The 23,010-nt window shown below is 61.1% G+C and overlaps 1 protein-coding gene across 1 annotated transcript; it reads right to left on the bottom strand.

The window, feature by feature from the left end:
* Positions 1-7,318: 7,318 nt before the first annotated feature.
* Positions 7,319-22,188, bottom strand: LOC111138871 (insulin receptor related receptor). Its single transcript, XM_022490804.1, has 22 exons — positions 22,065-22,188; positions 18,415-18,966; positions 16,733-17,036; positions 16,500-16,642; positions 16,150-16,294; positions 14,669-14,883; positions 14,300-14,426; positions 12,740-12,978; positions 12,188-12,355; positions 11,904-12,099; positions 11,766-11,807; positions 11,462-11,682; positions 11,145-11,281; positions 10,898-11,060; positions 10,583-10,688; positions 9,877-9,929; positions 9,464-9,693; positions 8,868-8,978; positions 8,576-8,735; positions 8,165-8,294; positions 7,912-8,046; positions 7,319-7,691 (listed from the first exon to the last, which is right to left on the bottom strand). The coding sequence occupies exons 1-22, from the start codon at positions 22,147-22,149 to the stop codon at positions 7,451-7,453; spliced, it is 3,903 nt and encodes a 1,300-aa protein (XP_022346512.1). The 5' UTR covers positions 22,150-22,188; the 3' UTR covers positions 7,319-7,450.
* Between the last annotated feature and the right edge of the window lie 822 nt (positions 22,189-23,010).

Here is a 23,010-nt window from a genome sequence, read left to right on the forward strand (position 1 = left end):
TACAGGAATTTATTTTTTCACTGTTCTGGAGTCTGGGATTCCAAGGTCAAGGTGCCAGCAGGACTGGTTTCTGCTTAGAACTCTCTTCTTGGCTCACAGATGGTCGCCTTCTTGCTGTGTCCTCACATGGCCCCTCCTCTGTGCTACTGCAGGGCAGGTTGGGGGACATGCCGGAGGTCTCTTCCTCTTCCTACAAGGACACCCGTCCTAGCCAATAGGACCCCACCCTTGTGACCTCATTGAGCCTTCATTACTTTTTTTTTTTTTTTTAATTTTATTTGTCAGAGAGAAAGAGAGAGCACAAGCAGGGGGAGCGGCAGAGGGGGAAGCAGGCTCCCCACTGAGTAGGGAGCCTGATGCAGGGCTAGATCCCAGGACCCTGAGATCATGACCAGAGCCGAAAGCAGACGCCCAGCCACTGAGCCACCCAAGCGTCCCACCGTAATTCCTTCTTTAAAGGCCCTCTCTCTCCAGACAGTCACACTGGGGGTCAGGGCTTTAACATCTGAGTTTTAAGGAGACACGCTACAGCTCACACACCAAATGTCAAAGCCCATCCTCTCCACTCAAAGAGCTCGAATCCTAAGGCAGGCGGAGTCCGCTTGGTGATTCAAAGCTGTCGTGCCCAGAGCCACGTGCATCCTCTGCGAAGCCGCGGAGAGAGCTGTCCTGTGATGGGGTGGCTGGGTGGAGGCGAGGGCCGGAGTGCAGGTCGAGGGGCGTCTGGGTTGGGCCGTGATAAGAAGTCAGGGGTGAATGTCTGTCCTCCCCAAGGCCATCTCTAGGTTCAGTGCGGTCCCTGCCAAAATTCCAACGGCCCTTGTCACAGAAGCAGAACAAAGCTGAATGTGTGTGGAATCATGGAGACGCAGAAGGGCCGGAACAGTCTCAAGAAAGAACAAAGCCGCAGGCATCGGGCTTCCCGGGCTCAAACCGTATCACAAACCAGTAGTTATCGAGGCAGGATGGCTTAGGTATGAGACAGACCCACAGACTGACGGGACGGAAGAGAGAGCCCGAAACGACCCACCACGCACGGTCAGTTACTTCATGACCGAGGGGCCGAGAATACACAGGGGGGACAGGTGGTCCCTTCGGTAGATGATGTCGGGGAAACTGGACGGCCCCATGCAGGGGAATGAGACCCGACTCCGATCTCACACCAGGAACAAAAATTAACTGAAAATAGGTTAAAGAGGGGCGCCTCAGCTGCTAGTCGGTGAAGCGGCTAAGGTCTGCTTTCGACTCAGGTCATGACCTTGGGGTCCTGGGAGGGATCCCTGTGTCGGGCTCCCCGCTCAGTGGGGAGCCCGCTTCTCCCTCTCCCTCTGCTGCTCCCCCTGCTTGTGTGTGCTCTCTCTCTCTCTCTCAAATAAATACAATCTTTAAAAAAAATGGATGAAAGACCTAAGATTAACAGAACAGGACCCGAAAGCATCGAGCTCCCAGAAGAAAACGAAGGTGGGAAGCTCCTCGACATCAGTCGTGGTGATGACTTCACGGGTTTCACACCCAAAACAGAGATGACAACAGCAAGAATGAACAAGTGCGACTCCATCACGCTAAAAAGCTTCTGTACAGCCGGAAACCACCAACAACATGAAAAGGAAACCTACCGCATGGGAGAAAATAGTTGCAAATCCTATCTCCGGGAAAGGATTAAGCTCCAAAATATGTAAAGAACTCATAAAACGCCACAGCAAAAACCGCACAAACAACGTGGTTCACAGATGTGCAGAGGATCTGGATGGACAACTTCCCGAAGAAGACAGTGTTGGCCGGTGCCCGGCAGGGCCTCCAGCTCCCGGAGCATCGGGGAAGTGCCGCTCGAAACCGCTGGCCGGCTGGCAAGGAGGGGGCGGCTGGCTCCGTGGATGTCTGGCCTCAGGCCTCCTGCGCGGCCGTGGACTTGGCCTTGGACTTCCCACTTGACTGATGAGTTGAGCGGAGGCTCAAAGTCGGCTCTCGGAAACTTTCCGGAGCACATTAGCGTGTTCAGTTGACATTCAGTTCGGGTCTGGCTCCCAAGGCTGCGTTCCATCTCCAACGCTCTGCCCTTAGCTGCTGTCCTGAGGTCGTCTGGGGTGTGTGTTGAAAACATGTTCGGTGCTGGAGCCCCTGTGTTTTAAGGGCTACAGTGTTAAGGAAGACCCAAGGAGGTGGAGACCCACAGGGAAACCAACCCAGGTAATTCCGATTGATGGGAATTAACTAGAAGCCTGGGTGGGGGTGGGGAGCGGGACACTGTGCCTGGAGCCAGGTTGTACAAGGCCAAGAAAGCCTTTGGAGGGGAGGTGGTCCCCGAGAGAGCGGGTTTGGGGGAGTCTGGTGGTGCTCAGCATGAAGGAGCACAGATGGGTGGGGGAGGGTGCGGGGCTCAGGGGTCCTCCGGGCAGGAGTGAGCATGAAGGGCTGGGAGCCCCAGACACAGCGCCGAGGGCACCCGCCGGGCTGATTTGTCTTGGCTCCTGGGTCCTGGGAGCCCCGGGGGAATTCCAGCAGGGAAGCGGTGAGGTGGGACTAGGCCCTTGCTCCTCACCTTGGCCGCTGTCCTGGGGCGCTGGCCCCCCCACGGTGTGCTCCTCAGGGCGTGGCTTCTGCTCCTTGCTGTGACTCTGTCCCCCATGGCCGACTCTGGGGTGTGAATTCCACGTGTCACTGTGTGCTCAAGGTGGTTTGGTGCTGGGGCCGGGCGATTGTACCCAGTGCTTTCCTGCCCTTTGGGGCTTTCTCGCAGCCCCCCCCCCAGGGTCCCCCAGCACCGCTAGGGGCAGCCATCAGTCATTCGGCAGCGGGTCGCGGTGGGGAAACGCCAGGACAGCTCGGACGTCGAATCCCAGCTCTGCCGTTTATTTAGTTGTGGGACTTTCTCAGGCTCCCGTGTCCTGATCTGCCAAACGTCAGCCTCAGTAGGACACATGACACCTTGTTCCCTGAGTGGAGAGCGCGGGCCGCGTGCACACATGTCGTCCGTGCTCCGTGCATTTTCGGAACGGATGATCCCAGTGGACGATAACCACCACCAGCGCCGGTCACTCGCCTCTTGCCTCCCAGCCCCCACCCTGCGTGGTCTACTCAGTGGCTGCAGCCCGGCTTGGACTGCAAACCGCAGTCACACACGCCCCTGCTGGCGGGTCTCTGTTAGGTTCTGCAGAGGGATGTTTGGGGCCGCCGGGCGGGAGGGGGGCGACAGGGCACGACCAGGCTTCTTCCTGTTGGCTTCCTCTTCGCGGTGCTCCAGCTCCAGCCGCCGCCCTGGGAGCTGGACCCCACTCTGAGTTTCTGGCCTGCTCGCTCTCACAGCCTGCACGTGGGAGCATCCACCTGCGGCGACCAGGGTTACTTGGTGTGTTCCTTGTTGGCTTCCGGCCCCCCGTACCACTGAGGTCAACCCCTTATCTTCAGCCCCGCGTGTGGAAATACCCAGCGTGGTTTCCGTTTTCCCGAGGCCACTCCTGGCCCCAGCGCCGCGGCTGGCGGGCAGCAGGTGCAGGACCAGAAAGGGCATGAAGAAGGGCCACGGCCCAGATGTGGGGGTGGGGGATGGGTCCCACGTGGAGGCGAGTCCCAGGGAAGTCCCAGGCCACCGGCGGCGTGCTGGAAGGAAAGGAAGAGTCCAGACGGATTGAAAGGAGCTCGGAGGGTCGGGATGGTGGGAAGGTGGGTCGCAGTGAGAACTGGAAGGCCTCCACGCCAGGGAAGAGAGAACGGAGAGAGAAGATGGCGACCAGGGATGGAGAAGACGGTTGCTCTCGGCCCCTGGCAAGGTGGGGGTTGAAGAGGCTGGACCTCCAGGAACTGGCTGTGTGATGTCGAGCTGGTGATCTGGCCGCTCAGATCACTGTTTTTATTTATTTATTTTTTAATTTTTAAAAAGATTTTATTTATTTATTTGACAGATCACAAGCAGGCAGAGAGGCAGCAGAGAGAGGGGGAAGCAGGCTCCCCGCTGAGCAGAGAGCCCGATGCGGGGCTCGATCCCAGGACCCTGGGATCATGACCTGAGCCGAAGGCACAGGCTTAACCCACTGAGCCCCCCAGGCATCCCTATAATGTACGTTCTTCAACAAACACATGGAGAAGATGGAGGGAAGCAAACGGAGTCCCCCCCGCAGCCCCGCCTCCCAGCTGTACGTCCACCCAGCTACACTTCCAGGCATCTTTCTGAGTTTGCCCAGGGAAACGCAAGACGGGGCACCCGTATCGTTTGTCACCTGGGCTTTTCCCTCTGCACTCACTGCGGCCACCCTTCCGTGTGCTTCTGTTGCAGCTTCCAAGCGACACCGCAGTGCGGCCGCAAGGGTCATTGGTGCTGGGCTGTCCCGCTCATGGAGCGCTCGGCATTCATGACACGATTTCAGCCCTTGACCTTCCTTCACTGGGGACTCTCCCTTAGGTAAGGCTGCTTCCAAGGGGTCCCCCTGCTTCCCGCGCCCCCAGTCTTTCACACGGCCCCACCTTCTTTCCTCCTGTGTCAGGGGCGCTGTTGGCCGCACCCCTGAACTCCAGCTGCCCGTCTCTGTCGGGCACACTCTCTCTTTCCTCCGCCTGCCAGAGCGGAAGGGCCTGGTCTCGTTTTCTTGAGAGTCCTTCCTCCTAATATCAGGATTTCTTCCCTCGTCTTCTGGGGACCCTCCATCCCCTCATCTCCCTGCACCTCTGCCTACTTCCCCCTCCTGCAGCTCGGCAGGACCAGCCTGACTAGCCCCCCCAGAAGGCTGGGGACCCAAGAGGTCCCTTCATCCTCTGCCCCTTCATATCTGGAAGTGACCAAGCGGAAAGTGTCCCTGTTGTGCTCACAAGTGGAGGGGGAGGTAAGACGTCGGTGGGGGGGGGGGGGTTGAGAGTCCAGAAACTGCGGGCAGAAACAGGTTCTAGGCTCCCATCCCCCTGCTGGTCTGTGTGTCTCCCCTCCCCACCTCCCAGCACCCAGCCTGTCCCGTCCTGTCCCCATGCTGACACCTGAGAAGGAGTCTGTGGTTCAGAGCCACAGCCACAGGGGGTCATTGCTGGGGAGAGAGGCAGGAAGGAGTATCTTGTGCCCTCTAACGGGTCCCCCCCCTTTCTCCTAGGATTTCAGTCACCATCTTTGTGCTGCTGGTGAAGAAGCACTTCCTTCTTCCCAGGCCCCCCTCCCTTCTCTCCCCTGCTGCGGTGGGAGCCATGCAGGTGGAGGGGAGTGGCTCCTGCCCTGCTCAGTCCTGGAAGCCAAACTGTTCCGATGTCCTGCCTTCCCAGAAACTGAATGAGGGGACATCTGATACCCAATATTGGGGGCCAAGATTCCTACAATACTGTTGCCCACGATTCTGGGCCAGGGGCTAGTGTCCTGGCTTTGGAGAAGGGCAGATACCCCTGAGTTAGGGTGGGGTGCTCCCCTCGCTCCTCACCACACCCACTCGGAACCCCCGACCCACAGCCACAGCAGGGACCTTGGAACTCTGCCATGCAGCCCCTTTGAGACCCCTACTCTGTCAGTCATCAGGGGTAGCTGAAAGCTTGTTCTCAAGCTCCTGACTGTGCTCCCGCGGGCTCATGGAGAGCTTCCCTCTGACCGTGCTCCTGCAGGCTCATCGAGAGCCGCCACCTACTCAGCCCTCCCTTCTTCCTTTCCGTCCCTTCCTTCAGTCCGTCCTCACCCAGACGACCCGTGCATGTGGACAGGCGGTGTGCAGGACTCTGGGTTAGGGGTATGGGTGGCGGGGAGAGGGCTTGAGCCCACTGCTGCTGTCGGGGCCTGTGTGCTCCGTGGGAGGCTGTGGGTCTCCCCCCGGGGCTCCTGTGTGGAGCGTCCCTCCCTCCTAGTCCCCGGGAGGCCGTCAGAGGCCAGCCCCCCCTCCCGCCCTCCCGGCTCGCTACGCTGTGGTTCCACGAGCAACCATTGGGGGTCACTGTTGCTTCAGCGACCAGTGACCGGCAGGGTCAGGGCAGGGGTCCAGGGGACCCGGGGTCCTTGCCGCCCATCTTGACCCCGGCAGGGCAGGGCACAGGAGCTGTAAACGCTCCGCCAGACACGGTCTCCGCAGACTCTCCCCAGGCTCCGCGTGTGCGGCCGCGCGTGACCGCCTGGGAGCGCAGCCCCGAGGCCGGACGCGGAGAAGCCGGTACAGAACCGGAGCCCGGCCAGCCCTTCTGCCGCCGGCCTCCTCCCCGAGACTTCAGTCCTTTATCTGCGCTCCTCCCCGCAAATGCCCCGCCGGCCTTGGCATCGGAGCCCGGAAAGGGACTCCGCTGGGCTCCTGCCGCGTGCCTGGGGGCATCTCTGTTCCGGCGCGGGGGGAGCGGACACGCAGGCTCCCAGCGGACGCGCCTCCCTGCCCGGCTGCAGCTGGGGGCGTCCAGCGCCCACCGGGCATCAGGGCCCCTCCCTGGCTCTGTCCGCCCCCGGAACCGCGAGGGGCCCCCCAGAGATGAGGGCGGGGGGCGGCTTGGCCGCGGGGGGGGGCTGCCTGAGTGGCAGATAACAGCGAGGTCGTCCTGCGCCACCGCCACGGGGACGCTGGCAAGTCAGGTCCTCGCGGAGCTGCGGACAGCCGCGTGCTTATCCTGTATCCCCACCTCAGGGTCAAGTCCCCAAGGAGGAGGGAGGAAGTTCAGCCCGTGTTAGCACCAGATAGACGGAGAGGTAATGGGCTGCCTGGGGCCAGGGCACAAAGAGACCCCAGCATTTATTGTGTTTTCTCCAGCCTTCCGGTGAGAGGCAGGGGTGCGGTGCAGGAGCGAGGGCAGCGAGGAAGCAAGGCTCTTGAAGCCCCAATCACCCAAGGGTAGGAGGGAGGTGGAGGGGAAGGGCCTGTGAGAAGGGGGGAAGCTGCACCGAGGCATGCGCCTTGGCAGGAGGGAGGAGGAGCACCAGTCTTGGGGGTTCCTGGGTTCGGGGAAGGAGAGGAAGGGGGCGGGTAGGCTACCCGGCTGGGCTGGGACCTCTGCTCACTCAGGTCTCTGGGTTCTCCCCACACCACCTGATGCGTGGGACAGAGGGGGGCGGTGAGACACCCCAACCCCAGCATTCCAGACAAGGACAGGGAGGCCTGATGCGGGCTGCTCTGCTGGTTTCCAGTGTGCGGACTGCGCCACATGTCCACAGGAGACCCAAAGCTGAGGCTGGGGTTCTCTGGATGCTGCCTTCCGGGTGGGTGAGCCCCCCTTCCCCGTCTGAGTAGGGCCCCCTCTCTGAGGGCGGGGGCCTCTCCTCCACTCGGGCTGGGACCTTGCTCACTTTCTCGTGGAGAACTCAGACTCCCGAAGAAATCTCGGATGTCTCTGGACTCCTTAAGGGCGAGTCCGCTCTGAGCCCCCCACCCCATCTTTCCTCTCCCGCTCCCTGGTGCAGCCTGGGCACCCCCTGGCCTTTCTGAGCATGGGATGGGGTGTGAATGTCTGCACACTTCATGGCCACAAAGGTCAGGACCCTACCTCTCCGCCAGTCATCCGGGGAATACGGCGCCCCTCAGTGCCCCGGACCCCCATTTTGGGGGCGGCAGCCTGAGGAAGCCCCTTCTGGGGTGGGCAGAGAGTCAGGTTTGACATCAGGCAGCAGCGCCCCGCGGGCCGCCCGGCACTCTGGACTGTAGTAGAAGGAAAAGAGACGGAAGGAGGGCCGCAGCTCGCTCCGGATGCTGTCCAGGATGTGGGTGAAGGCGGGTCGCAGACGCGGGTTCTGCTGCCAACAGCGGCGCATCAGCTCCTGCCTGGTGGGGCGGGGACAGCATGAGAGGGACCGGCTGCTGCAAGGAAGCCGTGGGAGGCTGCCTCTGGGAGGACCCGGGAGAGTAAGCAGGGCTGCGGTGGGGAAGACTCAGCTGGGGACCAGCGGACAAGAGCGCATCAGAGGAGGCGGGCCAGAGTCATGGGGGCAGGGTGGGTAGACAGAGCAGGGATGAGGAAGGGGCGGGGTGGCGGGTGACTTACAGCTGAAGGGGACAGCTCTCCAGCTCCTCCAGGACCCCACCATCCATGACAAACTTGAGCACCTGCTCGTTGGATAAGCCCTGGTAGGGCTGTTCGGCCAAGGTCACGATCTCCCAGAGCACCACACCGAAGGACCTGGAGGACACGCAGAAGGGCTTGAGCCCAGCACCTTGCACGCTGCTGAGCGCATCCGGGCCTCATCCCGGACCCCACCTCCACATCCCCCAAACCCTCTGCTCCAGCCAGCCCCCACCAGACATCCGAGTGCGTGGTGAAGATTCCATCTTTGAGGGACTCGGGGGCCATCCAGCGCACAGGCAGCAGCCCCTTCCCGCCCTTGCGGTAATAGTCAGTTTCGTACACGTCTCGAGTCATCCCAAAGTCTGGAAAGTGAGGGTGGACAGGTATGCGGGCAGCAGAAGCACATGCCAGCCCCTGGCCCAGGGATACCTCTCCTGGCCTTCTCCCCCTCCATAGCTTCCAAGAATTCTGGAATGTGAGGGCTCAAAGAACCTCAGAGATCATCCCGCCCCAGGACCTCTGGCCTTGGACGGGGCTGCTGTGAGGGACAGGGCTGTCGGGTGGGCCTGAGTCTCCCAGCCCAGTTTAGGGAGAGTCCCTCTATTCCTCAGGCTGCCTCATGCCCACGCGGCACCGTCTGTACCCCCGATCTTGACGGTGAAGTCCTGGGACACCATGCAGTTCCGGGCCGCCAGATCGCGGTGCACAAACTTGTTGGCAGCGAGGTAGGCCATGCCATCTGCAATCTCACCAGCCATCTGGATCATATCTCCCAGCGCTGGCCGTGGGAGCCCCGGGTTGTTCTAGGGCCAAGACAGGGGGCTGATGAAGAAGGAACCTAGAGGTTGGACTCCTGCCCAACCATCCCCCCACAACTGTGCCCAAGTCTTCTCTAACTCCCCAGCCCTGTGGCCCAGGGTCTTCCTGGTCTCCACCTCTGACTCGGGCCGCAGAGATCGAAGATGGCTCTTGAGGTCCCCCCGGGTCATTAACTCCATGATGACCAGAGTTGGCTGGCCCTGGGACACCACACCCAGGAGACGTACCTGGGATGGACAAAGAGCCTGGTTGCAGGTCCACCCACCACCCTGACCCTTTACCCACCTGGCCAAAATGTTGCCCTGCCGTGACCACCACCTGACCTTGACACCTTGACTCTAAACCCAACCGTGACCATGACCCTAATTCTAATCTACCAGTGACACTGACCCTAACCCATGACCTTGATCGTACCTGTCATTCCAATCTTCATGATTCACCCCATTCTGACCTGGATCCCAATCATGACCCTAATAATGATCTAGATGCTGAATACTGACCCCCATCGATGACGGATCACAGCTCTAGCCGAGATTCTGCCATGGCCCCACCATGACATGGTTTGACTCTAACCCTAGCCGTGACTTTTACCTCAGTCCCAACCCTGACCTTGATGGTACCGTGACCTCATCCTTGACCCTATCCTTCTTATCATGTGACTTTCACCGTAATTATGGACCCTACCCTGGCAGAGTCCCCGATCCTTCCTTACCACATGGTGACACTTGAATGCCTTCATGACAGAGGCTTCCTTGAGGAACTCGATGCGTTCTCGTGGACTGGCCAGCTCATTGACGGTCTTCAGGGCCACAGGTGTGGACTCCTCTCCGGCCTCTAGCCCTTGTGCCAGCCCCTCGTATACCATCCCAAAGGAGCCCTGGCCCAGTTCCCGGATTATGGAGATCTGCTCCCGAGGCACCTCCCACTCATCAGGGACGTACACTGAGAGGAGGTGGGAGTCATGGGGCAGGAACACGGCCTCTGCCACGCCCCCACCCACCTCTCTCCTCTTCAGAAAGGCTTGGGTCCCAAGGCGGCCTTGTCTAAGAAAGTTTCCTGGAGCGTGCCTCTCCTCTCCTCCTGCCTCCCTTTCCCACACACCTGTCCCGCCACTCCCGGACCTACTATCAGAGGCGCTGAAGTACTCCGGATTCACAGAGGCATACAGGGTGCTGCTTCTGCAAGGGGAAGTGGGGGGGGGGTCAGGCTGGAAGGGTCCTCAGGAAGGAAGGAGCAATGTCAGAGAACAAGAAGGAGGGATACTGCAAGGAGGAGCGAAGTCCCTTCCTCCCGTCCCTGGCCAGACTGTCCCTGGGGAGCCCTAGACCCTTTCCAAGCGGGTCTTTGTCCTAGGCCTGGGATCTGGGATCTGACAGACTGCGGACAGGGAGGACAGGAGGCGGGCGGCTCCTGCCTCCTCCGGTAAGCCTTAAAAGCCAGCTAATCAAAATTCTGCCTCCATTTCCCTCTTGTGTTCAGCCCAGGGCATCTGGCACCAACCAACCAGGGCGCTTGGTGAGGTCTCCTGTCTCTTCCCCTGCTTTCTTGGCTGAGAACACAGTGACCAAACCAACACTCCCAGTGCGCCCAGACTGGGGAGTCCCCGGAGGGAAGACCTGCACTGGTAACATCAGGGAAAGTTGGTCCCTCAGACTGAAAGGTGGTCTCCTCCATGCTGCCCTCAGGGGATGAGTTACTGCTTCTAAGGAATGTTCTCTTCCTGTCTCATATACCACCCTTCAGGGACCGACCTTGCGATGAGGGCTGGCGGTGGGGGGGGTGGAGGGTTGGGAGAGGGGGGATGGGAACCGGTAGGACTGGGCATCGTCACCTCTTCCTGCCGTAGAAGAAACCAAGGGCAGCAAGAATGATGAGCAGCATGAGCCCCACGGGGGTGACAGTGAGAAGGACGTGCAGCCCCCCGGAGTCTTCCTCCTCTGGTGGTCAGAGGGCAGCAGATGGTAGGGTCAAAGATGGAGAAGTCAGAGGGTAGAGGACACTTCTCTTTTCACCATGGGAAGTGAGAACAGGGGAAGGAACCCGGTGGAGTGGCCACCATGTTCCTGTGGTTTCTACCACAGGAGACGTGGCTGGGGACCCAGCTGGGGCTGTGGAGGTGCACGTCTGGGACCGAGGCCACCTGTACCTGGGCCGGGGACGTAGAAAGAGATGCTTTCTGTCCAGGAGCCATTGCCTGCCAGCGAGGTTGCCCGAACTCTGGCGGAGTAGTTTCCAGGAGGCAGCAGGGCCAGTCGGGCGCCCCCGAACTTGGCGAACCGCAGGCGGGACACACACAGCACGGTGGCCTCCTGAGGGCAGGGCAGAGCGGCTGGCTGGGAAGAGGGCGGACATGCCGTCTGGGTCCGGGTTTGGGGGTTCCTGCGGGTACCTACCTCTCCCAATCGGCGGTACTTGATTTCGTATTTGAGGATGAGTCCGTTGGGGTCCGGTGGCTCCAGCCAGCGCAGGAGGACACTGCTTTTGCTGGCCGCCTCCCAGGCCACCTTCCCTGGGATGCCATCGGCTTCTCCTGCGGGAGAGGGCAGCAGGCAGCCCCGCCCCTCAGCTTCACGTCCAAGTGCCTGGGAGCTAATCTCGAGGGTCCAGGAAGCTCAGGGCTTATGGGGACTGGAGTCGTGGGGAGGCCGAACGTTGGAGCACCACCTGGGTAGAGTCCTGCGGGGCGGGGGCGGGCGGGGGGAGAACCTACTGTGGGGCATGGTGCGCGCGAAGACGAAGGTGGCGGCGCTGCAGCCCACGGTGTGCGCCGCGTGGTTGCAGGCGTGGATGTCGATGCGATATTCCGTGAAGTGGCGCAGGCCACTCAACACTGCGCGCTCCCGGGGCACTTTGTCCTCCTGGATCTCGAAATCCGAGGTGTTTCCCCCAAGCCGGAGGGCCCCGGCGGCCCGGCGCTGCCTCCCCGAGTCCCTGGGCGGGGGGGGGGGGGGGCGCGCGAGTCAGAGCCGCGGCCGCGCCCCGGGACCGCCACCCTTCAGTCCCGCCCGGCTCACCTGTGAGGGTTCTTATGGATGGACGTCACCTTCCACGGGGATCTGGGGAGACCCGGGAGGGCCGCGTTAGGCCCCGCCCCGCCCCGCCCGGCCCCGCCCTCCAGGCCCGCCCCGCCCCGCCCCCGGCACGGCAAGCACTTGGGGATGGTGATGGCGTTGTGCAGAAAGTTTTCGAACTTCTTCTGGAAGGAGGCCTCCTGCGCCTCCAGCGGCGGCAGGACCTGCCCGGGAGCGGGGTGCTGGCAGGGGCAGCAGCCGGGCTCCGTCTCGGCTTCCGGCTCCTCGTCTTCGCGGTCGAAGCGGGGGTCGTTGTGGCTGCTGGGCAGCCGCAAGCCTGGCGCGGCGCGGGGAAGAGGCGCGGTCAGACGGACAGCACCGCGGCGCCGCCGCCCCGACCCTCCGGCCCGCGCTGCCCTGCGCACCGCGGTGGCAGTAGTCGTTGAGGTAGAGGTCGCCGTCCTCCGCCAGACGCTGCCACAGCACCAGGTAGTAGGTGATGTTCCCGTTGCGCTTAGTCGGTGGCTTCCAGCGCACCAGCAGGTGGGACGAGGAGTTGGACGTGGAGATGACGTCCTGGGGCACCGTAGGCGCTGGGGACGCAGGTAGGGTGCGACTGAGGCGCTGCGGATCCCCCTTTCTGGTACTGTCTGGTAATGGTCCCTCTCTGGGGTCCAAGCCCTTCGCATTCTCCCAAGGAACCTCCCCTTCCTGGAACGCAGAATCCTGGCCTTCCCACGGCCCTCGAAGGCCCTTGAATTGGCTCAAGTATTCCCCCTGCCCTCTCCCACCTACAGTGTCCCTAGGACCTTAGGCCGATGCCCTCCATTCTCTCCAGGACTCAAACATCTGGCTTCCAGGTCTCTAGGGGCCTGGTGTTGAAAGACCCAGCTTCCCTATTTCTAGTGCCTGGGTTCCCGCGTTCCCAACAGGGCTCAGGTATCCAGCTCCCACCCTCTTCAAAGTCTTCCGCATACCTGCCGGCAGGGTTCGGAGGTAGACGATGGGGCTCTGGGCTCCTTGGTGGGGGCTGTCGTCAGCGGTGGTCAGTGTGATGGCCCGTACAAACACTGCATACTGTGTCCAAGGCTTGAGGGGTGCGAGAGTCACCCCGGGTTCCTGGGTGCGGCTTAAGGGCAGCTCCACATCCAGCAGGTTCCAGCTCTGGGTCCCGCAGGCGTCTGGACCTATGTGCTCTGTGGCGTTCTGGAAGGGGCTGAACACCGCATCCCTAGAGCTGAGGGGCGGCTCAGCCCCAGCCCAGTTTCTAGCACTCCCGTCCTCTCTGAACCACTATAAGAAGGTCACTGTCATTCTTCCAGTGTGCGCTCCTTGGGAGCACCCAGTGGGTGGGTCTGCTGAGAGCTGGGACTGGGCCAGGACCCACAGCAAGTCTGAGCCAGCAAAGCCACAGCCAGGCTGTGAGGCCATGATGCTAGGGGAGCTTCCTGAAGGACACTTAGGGTTCTCTACCTTCTGAGCCCAGAGGCGGCTGGGTACAGCTGTGTGGACTGTGAGCCACACAAGCCAGGCAGGGGGTGCCGTGCACACGGCCAGCCCACTTTAGTATTCCTCGAAGTGTGGTCCTGGACCAGGATTACCTGGGAGATTGTTAGAAATGCGGATTCTCGGGCTCTCCCCACGACTAACTGACTTGGAATCTGTGGGGATGGGGCCCAGGAGTCTGTATTTAGCAAACCCTCCAGCTCCCCATGCTGGAGACCTTCACCTCCCAATGAGGCCCAGGAGAGCCTTGGCCATCTGAGCCGGCCTGGCGCCACTGACACGTCCTCCTTCCTCCCACACCAGGCCATGTGCTAGTGGGAAACTAAGACCTCCCCATCTGAATCCACAGGAAGGCTTCCAAGCCAGGTGGCTCCCATCTTCTGTCGACTGTAGACGTGGAAACACTCCCCACGCTGCCCTCCCGGCCTGCCATCCCGAACCCACTTCTCTCCTCTAAGAATTCTCGTTTTGATTCCTAGCCATGCTTTTGGAGAGATCCTTCCTGTGGTCTAACCACTGTCCCTCCTACTATGGTCAGTATGCTCTCTCCAAAGCAAAACCAGCCTGTCCTTGGCTGTCCCGCCTCCCTTCCTTCCTTAGGTTTTAATGAAATGCTGGCAGAGCTCCACATAAAACCGGCCAAATTAGTGGGTGCTCCCCAAACCGCTGCTGGGGCAGGAGCCTGTGGTCAGCACAGAACATTAACATAGTGAATTGAAGTTTAATTATCCGAGCCTTCCCAGCGGGGCGCCTCTCCTGGTCTCTCAGAAGTCCTGACTGTCCTCTCCATTTCACTGCTGAGGTGAAACTGAGGCACGGAGGGGTGAATAAGGTGAAGGGAGAGCCAGGCGTGGGCCCTACAAGGGAGTGAGTCTTAGGGGTTCTGGCTCCTTGCCTCTCTGCACCCCGGCGCTCTGTCCTCACCCCTTACCCGGCTGCGTTTGGGAACAGATGGGCGGGACCGGGTCTGACCCTGCCCACGGTGGGGGGGCCTCTGGCCCCGCCCCTCTAGCCCCACCCCCGGCACTCACGACTCCTTGTAGTACACGATGAAGCTGAGCAGGTCCCGAGCCTCCAGCGGCTCGTAGCGCTCCCAGCGCAGCAAGATGCTGTCGGCCTGCGTCACGTTGGACACGAAGCGCAGGGTGCGAGTCTGGCCTGGGGGGCGAGGGGCCAACACCTGCGGTCAGCCGCGTCTGTCTCCACCCGAGCTCCCACCCCGACCAGGCAGAGGCCACCCGCAGCGCGGCCCCCGAAGAGAACCTATCGCGTCGTCCGGGGCAAACGCCCCTTCCCCCGGGGCCATGTCCCCCCGGGGCCACTGGTGCGTTTCAGTGCGCGTGCGCGCGTCGGGGGTTTCTGGGGGTCCTTCGCTCTGGGGTTGCGGTGTCGGGCCTCACAGGCGGCGCGGTCTCCGTTGGTGCGGGGGTTGATCTCGGCCTTGTTTTGCCGTCCCCGAGTGCCGGTCACCTCCTCCAGGCGGTAAATGTGCTCCAAGCAGAGGCGAGGGTTGAAGGCGAAGTAGATCTTGCCCACGGGAATGGTGAGCCCCGCAGCCACCCAGGACCCCAGCTGTTGTAGGTTCTGGTTGTCCAGCACATACAGAGTGTAGTTCCTGGGCGGGGGTGGGGGTTGGGGAGAGACCTTGCGCTGCAGGGGAGGTGGAGGCAAGGGGTGGGGAACCCGAGCGCCTTATGGGCCCCTCCTGGAGGGGCTGAGCTGGGGGCACAGGGGAGGAGGGGCCCTCAGCCTGGGGCTATGCCTCTCCAGCTGGAGTGTGGGTACCCCTGGGGGGTCCACGGCAGTTTAGGAGAGACATGAGAAACCACTCAGCTGGATGATAATTTAGAAATTCTCTGGGGGCGCCTGGGGGGCTCAGTGGGTTGAGCGCCCTCTTGATTTTGGCTCCAGGTGGTGATCTCAAGGTCATATCTCAGGCTGGTGATTTCAAAACCCCTCTAGAGCTCTACTCTGAGTGTGAAGCCTCTCTCTTCCTCTGCTGGCCCCCCACTCCCGGCCCGTGAACATTCTCTCTCTCTCTGTCTCTCTTGTAAATAAATAAAATAAAACAAAACAAAATAAAATAAAACAGGGACGCCTGGGTGACTCAGTTGGTTAAGCATCTGCCTCTGGCTCAGGTCGTCATCCCAGGCAGGAAGCCTGCTTCTCCCTCTGCTTCTCTCTCTGTCTCTCGTGAATAAACAAACAAACAAATAAATAAATAAAAATAAAACAAAACATTCTCTGTGTTTTGAAAAATCCTAGCTATGTTATAGGTAGGTCTTGACTGGTAGGTGGCGGGGATGGGTTTCAAACACAGGTGGTCTTGCTCTGCTGTTGAGAGCGTCAGAAAGCAGTGGTGACCTATGTGGAGTCTGATGTCACCATAAATGATATAGAATATATGTGTTCCCTGCACTGTTTTAAGTGCTTTGCACACAACAACGTAAGTAACATTCACAACAACCCTAAGAAAGAAGTAGTGTCAGGGGCGCCTGCGTGGCTCAGTGGGTTAAGCCTCTGCCTTCGGCTCAGGTCATGATCCCAGGGTCCTGGGATTGAGCCCCACGTCAGGCTCTCTGCTCAGTGGGGAGCCTGCTTCCTCCTCTCTCTCTGCCTGCCTCTCTGCCTACTTGTGGTCTCTGTCTGTCAAATAAATAAATAAATAATCTTAAAAAAAAAAGAAAGAATAAGCAGTGTTATATTAAACCCATTTTACAGATGAGAAAATTGAGGACCACAGAAGTTAAGTGACCTACCCAGTGTCACACATACGCCACAGAGCTGACTCCAGAGCCCATGCTCTTTCCCCCCATTTGGAGAGTGTTAGGGAGGACATGTGATAGAGGGAGCTGGTCAGAGGCTGTTTCTGACCCCTTACCCGTCCACCATGGCGTCCCCCCGGATTAGTTTGAGGTTCCTGAAAAAGCCCAGGGACACGAGGGCAAAGGAGTGCTTGATTTTGAGGAAGCCAGTGATGGTCTCGATGAGCCCCAGGCTTTGCTGTAGCTCCGGCTCTAGGTTATCTGGAACCGGGGAAGACAGGGCTGGAGCCGGGTGGGGGAGGTGTATGGCTGGCAGGGGGGGGGGCGGGGGAAGGTGCTGATGGCAGGGGTAGCAAGGCGGGGGCCCTGAGGACTGGGACCCAGGATGATAGAAAGCAGGGCTTTAGCTGGGTCACTGTCAGGGGCATGGCCAGGAGCAGAGGTGCGCCCCCAGGAAGGTACTGACAGCCTTGGCGAAGGTTGACGATGAGGCTCCCCTCCACATGGGTGCAGCCCGCCAGGTCCTGTGCCACCTGGATGGAGTCGATGGTCTTGGTGCCCACCTTGCACTCTTTGGGGCACAGCCCCTCACACTTGTGGCAGAATATGCTAGCAGGGGCAAGCGGAGGTGTGGAGTGAGCCCCGGACCAGTGGGGACCCCCTTACTGATCCAAGAGTGCCCCCATCCCCTACACTCACCTGCTGCTGTTGCGGGTGAAGCCCGGGGGGCACTGGGCCAGGCAGCTGCCCTCGTGGATGCCGAAGGTGGAGGCGCGGCCGGGCACAGAGCGCAGGCTGGCACAGCGCTCTGCCGTGACACAGCGCCAGGACTCATGCTGGTAGGTGCCTGGAGGGCAGGCCTGGTGACAGGCACCCTGGAAGTAGAGGTGACGACAGGCCAGGCAGGCCCGGGGGTCCTCTGGCTGGCTGCAGCCCCCCAGGCATTCAGAGTGGCAGCACTCCCCCCCAGCTGTGCAGGCCAGCCCATGGGGACAGGGACACACTGTGGACAGAGTGCTGAGTTAGGCTTCCCCCCGACACCCCCGTTCCGGTGCCACCCCCTCCCCTGGGGTGACACTCTTAGGCAGCATCCAAATTCCTCCAGTGCAGATGACAGCGGTTGCTGGCTTGCTTTTCCCCAGATCGGGCTCTTGAGGACCAGGACCATGGCCCCTCTCTGCGGCTTCCCATCTCCCACAGCACCTGGTGGGGGTTCAGAGCTCAGGACAGAGCAATGACCTTGTCTACCTAAACTGCTTCTCCCCAGCCTGCTGTCCTGTCTGGGCCCGGTGCTCAGATCGCCACTGGGCATGGTGCCAGGGGGAACCTGCCCCCTCTCCTGGGCAGTGAGGCCTGGGGCCGGTGGGCCTGCGAGTGTGTGCGAGGAGGGGGCACCCCTCATCATCTCACCTGTCCATACCTCCTCCCTCCCTGGCTCTGTGCCCTAGGTGGGGGCCGCCCAAAGTGGCCGCCGTTGGGGGTTGGGGCTGGGAGCCCGAGGTAGGCAAAGTCTGCGGGTGGCAGCCTGCTGTCTGGGAGCGGGTGTGTGGTGGGGACAGCGAAGGCGTGTTGATACTGTACATGAGAGAGGACAAGCAGCCACGGTGTTTACAGCCAACACAGGGGCATGGGGACGTGGGGCCCAGCCGACACAGAAGGGATCTGGTTACACTTCTGCTGTGACGCTGAGGCTTTGGGTGAGGGTTGGGGATGCCAGGTCTTGTCCTAGCCTCTGGAAGCTTTTCCTTTTCTCCCCTGTAACTTCTTCTTCCTCCTCCCATCAGCCCTCCTTGTATCACTTCCCCCCCTTTGCTCTGTTTCCTTCCTTCTGTTTTCTCTCCAGGCCCCTTACTTGCAAAGGAAGACCCCACTGTTCTGTCCTTCCTCAGTGAGCTCCTCCTTTCCCTGCCTACCCAGCTCCCCTCCCCCCAAATACTGCCAGCCTGCCCTGGATCACCTGTGCTAGGACCACTTTTATCAGGAACCTAGAACCCCCACCAGGGCCCAGGCACTGGTCTAATGCTGAGAGAATAGCTCATTGCCCCTGACGACTCCGCGCTTACCTTATAGATGAAGGGACAGGCTCAGACATGCTCCCTGAGCGAGGCCAGTAGGTTGCACAGCTGAGATCGGACGGAGCCCAGGCCGTCTGGCCTTGTACTTAGCCGCCGCCCCATGTGGCTTCCCTCCCCCATGCCCACCTCGCACCTGTCCTGCCCCTCTCCCGGACTCCTGGCTGCCGTCCTGAGCGGTCCCTCGGCAGTCCTGTGCCGGCTCAGTTCTTGAATTGTTCTAACCCGTCCCGTGGCCGCCCACCCCTGCCCCCCACCCCCGCCCTCCCTGTGCGCCCACCCCCGCCGGTGTTCTGGGCTGGGGCCCACCTCTCTGGCAGTGGCTGGAGGTCCAGCACCTGTAGTCGGTGTGCCCGCCGAAGGCGGTCCGGGCGCAGGGCTGGCCGGTGGCGCCCAGCACGCCAGGGCACACGTCCGCACACTCCTCACGCGGCTTGTTGCCCACAATGTGGTTGGCGCCTGGTGAGGGCTGCAGCAGGCCCCAGTCGATGGTGGAGAGGTGGCAGAGCTCCTGGTTCTTCTCCACCCGCACGGCCCCGCGCAGCACGGCCCCCAGCGCCGGCAGCCCCACGTCCCGCAGGTGCGGCATCTCGTAGATGACCAGTGCGTAGCCCAGGAAGAGGCGGGCGCCGCGCACCACCGCCAGGTTGGGGAAGAGGTCCCGCAGGCTCTCCAGGCCATAGACACGGAAGAGGAGCAGGTAGTCCGTGACCTGAGTGAGGCGCGGGAAGCTGAGGCCGCGGAAGTCCTCGCCGGTGGCCGTGAACATGAGCAGGATCTGCAGGTGGCCCTCCACCACGCTGCAGTTTTCCAGCCGGCGCAGCTCGGCCACCTCCGAGCGGATGTCCAGGCTGGGACACACTGTGGGCACAGGCAGCAGAGGCTGTCAGTGCAGCTCGGGCCCCGCACCCCATCCTGCCTGGGGAAGCTTTGGGGGAGGGGTGCCTCTCCGGGAGCAGGACATCGCCCGGGAGTAGGGCTCTGCTGTGGCCTCCTCCCTGGCTTCCGAGGCTCCTGGCAGCTTGAAGGGCCCACGGCCGCCCGGGTGCCCTCCTGGTCTGTTCTGCCCTGGAGAGCCAAAGGGTCTTCTCAAAAAAGGTTGGCTCCGGGGCGCCTGGGTGGCTCAGTCATTAGGAGTCTGCCTTCGGCTCAGGTCATAATCCCAGGGTCTTGGGATCGAGTCCCACATCAGGCTCCCTGCTCTGCGGGAACCCTGCTTCTCCTCCCACTCCCCCTGCTTGTGTTCCCTCTCTCGCTGTGTCTCTCTGTCAAATAAATAAATAAAATCTTAAAAAAAAAAAAAAGTTGGCTCCCATTCCTCCACCTCTTTCAAGTTCAAGTCTTTACCCCAGCTGGCAAGGCCTCTGCGGCCTCTCTGACCCCATCTCCTGCTCTCTCTTCTTCAGCCACACTGACATTTTCACTGTTCCTCAAACAGGTCAGCCAAGCTTCTGCCCTGAGGCCTTTGCACCTTCTGTTCCCCCTGACTAGAACACTGTTCCCTCTAGATGGTCCCTCACCTCCTTCAAGTCTCTGCTCAAATGTCCCCTCCTCAATGAGGCCGTCTCTGACCCTCCTTTTAAATACCCCCCCTGCTTCCTACTTTATTTTTCTCCTTAAATCTTTACACTGGCTAATATACAATTTCCTTATTTTGTTTACGGTAAGCTCCGGAAGGGCAGGGATCTCGGAATGATTCATTGCTGTCTCCGTGGTGCTTGGTATAGTGCCTGGCACGAAACCGGCGCTCAATGTCTGACCAACGAGCAAATTCCAAGGCTGAGACCAGAGCCTCATACATCCCCTTCACACCCTGGCCTGAGGGATCTCCATGTCTGGTCCCTGCATTGCTTTACTCTGGAAAGGACGTTCCAACTCTCCATCGCCGGGAGTTCAAACTTAAAATCCCTCAGGCTGACATGGCGGGGCATTGACACACACGGGCCCACACGAATTACGCCAGCCTGGGCGGGGTTCCTTGGCCTGGCCACACACTCAGAGCTCGTCCCACGAACCGCAGGTCCAGCCCACCTCCCCCGATCCTGGCCTGAGTCAATCACTTCCCCCCAAGGCTGGGCAGCACTGGCCCTGGCACCCACAGGTGCCATCCATGTTTCTGTCACTCTCTAGGGAGGGGATCTCCCGAGGGTGGGGCGCTGCTGGTCAGCACCATGTCCCTCCACGGCGCTCAGTTCAGGGCTGGAGACGCCCAGGACCATAGTTTGAATCCATGCACATTTGGTTCCTAAGTCCACTCCTCTCCTGGGGACGGGGGTGTGTCCGCCTTCTTCTGACCCAGGCCCACTTGCCTCTCTCTCCCCGAGGCACCAAGGACCAGTCCCCAGAGCGGGCGGGCTGGGTACCTGGGCCCAAAGTGTGCTCTCACTTGGCTCCTTCCGCAGCAGGAGATGCAAGTCTGAATTCTTGATCTGCTCGGCCTTTATCTACTCAAGCCTGCTTGCCGGCTAGCCTCCGCTCCCTCGCTCCCTCGCTCCCTGCCTGGCTCGGGCACTCTGCCACAGACCACCCCCACCCCCATTCCCCCACCCCTGCCCAGCCCCTACTGAGGAGGCAGCCCCCTGGGGCTTATATCACACCTTCTCCCTGTCATCCTTAAGGGTCCCCATGCTTGGCTCTGCCCAGTCACTGTGTGTGTGTCTGAGCACACACAGGTACACACGGGCGCACGCACACGCGCCCCACCCCCCCACAGAAAGACAGAATGAGAAAACACTTCTAGCCCTCCAGGCAAAGGCCAATCAGGGCCTACAAGGCGCCCACATGCCACTTTCCCTCGTGCCCCTGCCTCTCTAGGGCTCCCCTGATGGGAGTCATTTGGAAAAACAAATCCTCGACCTTCACAGATTAACCCCTGCCTGCCTCTGCTCAGGACATGGCCCTGTGCGGAGCTGCACTGGGAATAGGACATCTGGGTCCCCTGTGACCAAACAACCAAACGCCACCCTCCGGGCCCCCTCCCAGAGACGTGCTCCCCTCCTGACAACCATGCTCCTGGCTGGCATCCGTGGTAACCTGTCCTGGTGCAGAGTGGAGGAGGGGAGGGGAAAGGGCTCTCTCTTCCTTGCCTGCAAGGCCTTCCCAACTAACACTGTTCGGGGGACCCCTGACCCCAACCCATTTGCAGCTTTCCTGTCTCTGACCTGCTCCTGGAAGCCCTTGGTCTGAGGGCGTCACGGGACCTGCCAGGTGGGCACACAGAGCTGGACCCCTGAACCGTCTCAGTCTGGAAGGGGATGGTGGGGTTGGGGAAGGCCGCGCTCTTAATCCTTCCCCTTTGGAATCTTGCCAGTTCAGCTTCTGTTCCCCCCTGCTGCCCCCACCAGGCTCCCCGCACCCCCCTGTGGGCCCCCTGGTCTATATCTTCTTCCCCTCCCAAACTCTGCACATGGGAAGCCTCTGACCAGAAGGGCTAGTGAAAGGCACCCTCCATCCCAGTGTGGGGGCCCTGAGTGTGGGGGCCATGGGACCAGGCCCTGGGCACTGGCCAGCTTTCCCTCCCAGTCCTCTGAGCCTCAGTTCCCTGTCTGCACAATGGGTTCAGTTAGTTCATGGTGCCCGGTTCTGAGCTACCCATCCCATCCCGGTGCCTGTCGAGTTCAGTGGCCTTGGAAATGAGCCCTAAGACCCTCCCCCCATCATGTCATTCTCATTCAGGCTTAGTGGGATCAGGGTTTCATAAGTGGGAATGGAGGGCATCTCTTCATCTCTCTGTTTCAAGGTCCTTCTCACATCCCAGGGAACTGAGAGGAAATGCTTATGTGGGAGAGTTAACTGTCCTTGCTGGTGGGAAGTCCTTCTGAGAGCTAACCACAGTCTTCATGTTGCAGGAGGTAAACACCTGTGTTCCAGCTGGACACTCAGTTGTCTGGCCTCCGGGCTTGCCGAGGGTGTGGGAGGGGTGGAGATGGGGGTCCAGGAGACAGTGTCGGGCGACTCACCCTCTAGTGTGTCCAGGCCAGATCCCAAGGAGAGGAGGATCAGGAGCAGGTGTGCTACCCACGGGCCCAGCCTGGGTACTGCCATTGTCCCAGCCCTGCCTCGTGCCCAGTCCCGGCTTCTGCAGATGGCTCTGGGGAGAAAAAGGGTCTGGCAGGCCCTAAGGGACACAGACAGGCAGGCTTCAAGGGGGAGGGAAGGGTAGGGACCCACCGAGGGGGAATCCCACACAGAGATAGCAGGAGACGGAATGAGAGCCACGGAGACACAAAGACAGCCACAGCCAGCCACAGACAGACTCAGTCTGAACCAAGAGACGGAGAGATGAGGACCGCAACAGAGCAGATGCGGAGAGGCCTCCAGAGGAAGAAGGGCTCGCAGGGTGCGAGCAAACGGCAGCCCAGGAGGCCTGCCAACCCGGAGCAAGAGTCGAACCGAAGCCTGGGGAGCTCGCCCCGGAGAGCGGCGCGGACCCGCCCGGGAGAGCGGCCCGGATCCTCGCGGCCGCGGGGCACCCGGGCGGCAGGAGCGGCAGGTGGCCGCGGAGACGCGCGCTATCTCCGGGCGCACCGGGGCCGCGCCCAGCCCCGCCCTCCCCGCCCCAAGGCCAAACGGATTGGCTTGCGGAGACCTCTCCTCTCTCCACCCTTCCCGCCAAGCCAAAATATTTAGCCTGACAACTGAGGGGGGACAGGTCTGTTGGGGGAAATAAGGCCAAAATACAGGGGGTGGTTGTCCGGGGACCGAGCTCCCCTATCGCCCCTGCGGACTCGCTCACGTGAGGCCGCGCTGCCGGCGGAGGAGGGGGGCCGTGGCCGGGGCTGCGCTGGGCTGGGCTGGGGGGACGTTCTGTGGCGGGAGCCCTGACACCTGCTGGGTGGCTCCTGGCAGGCGCCGGGGGGGGCGAGCTTGCTGAACCCCGGCGGGACCGCGAACCCGGTCCCGAAC

Source organism: Enhydra lutris, unplaced genomic scaffold (assembly GCF_002288905.1).
Source record: "Enhydra lutris kenyoni isolate GAN:26980312 unplaced genomic scaffold, ASM228890v2 scaffoldscaffold94, whole genome shotgun sequence".
NCBI classification, from domain to species: Eukaryota; Metazoa; Chordata; class Mammalia; order Carnivora; family Mustelidae; genus Enhydra; species Enhydra lutris.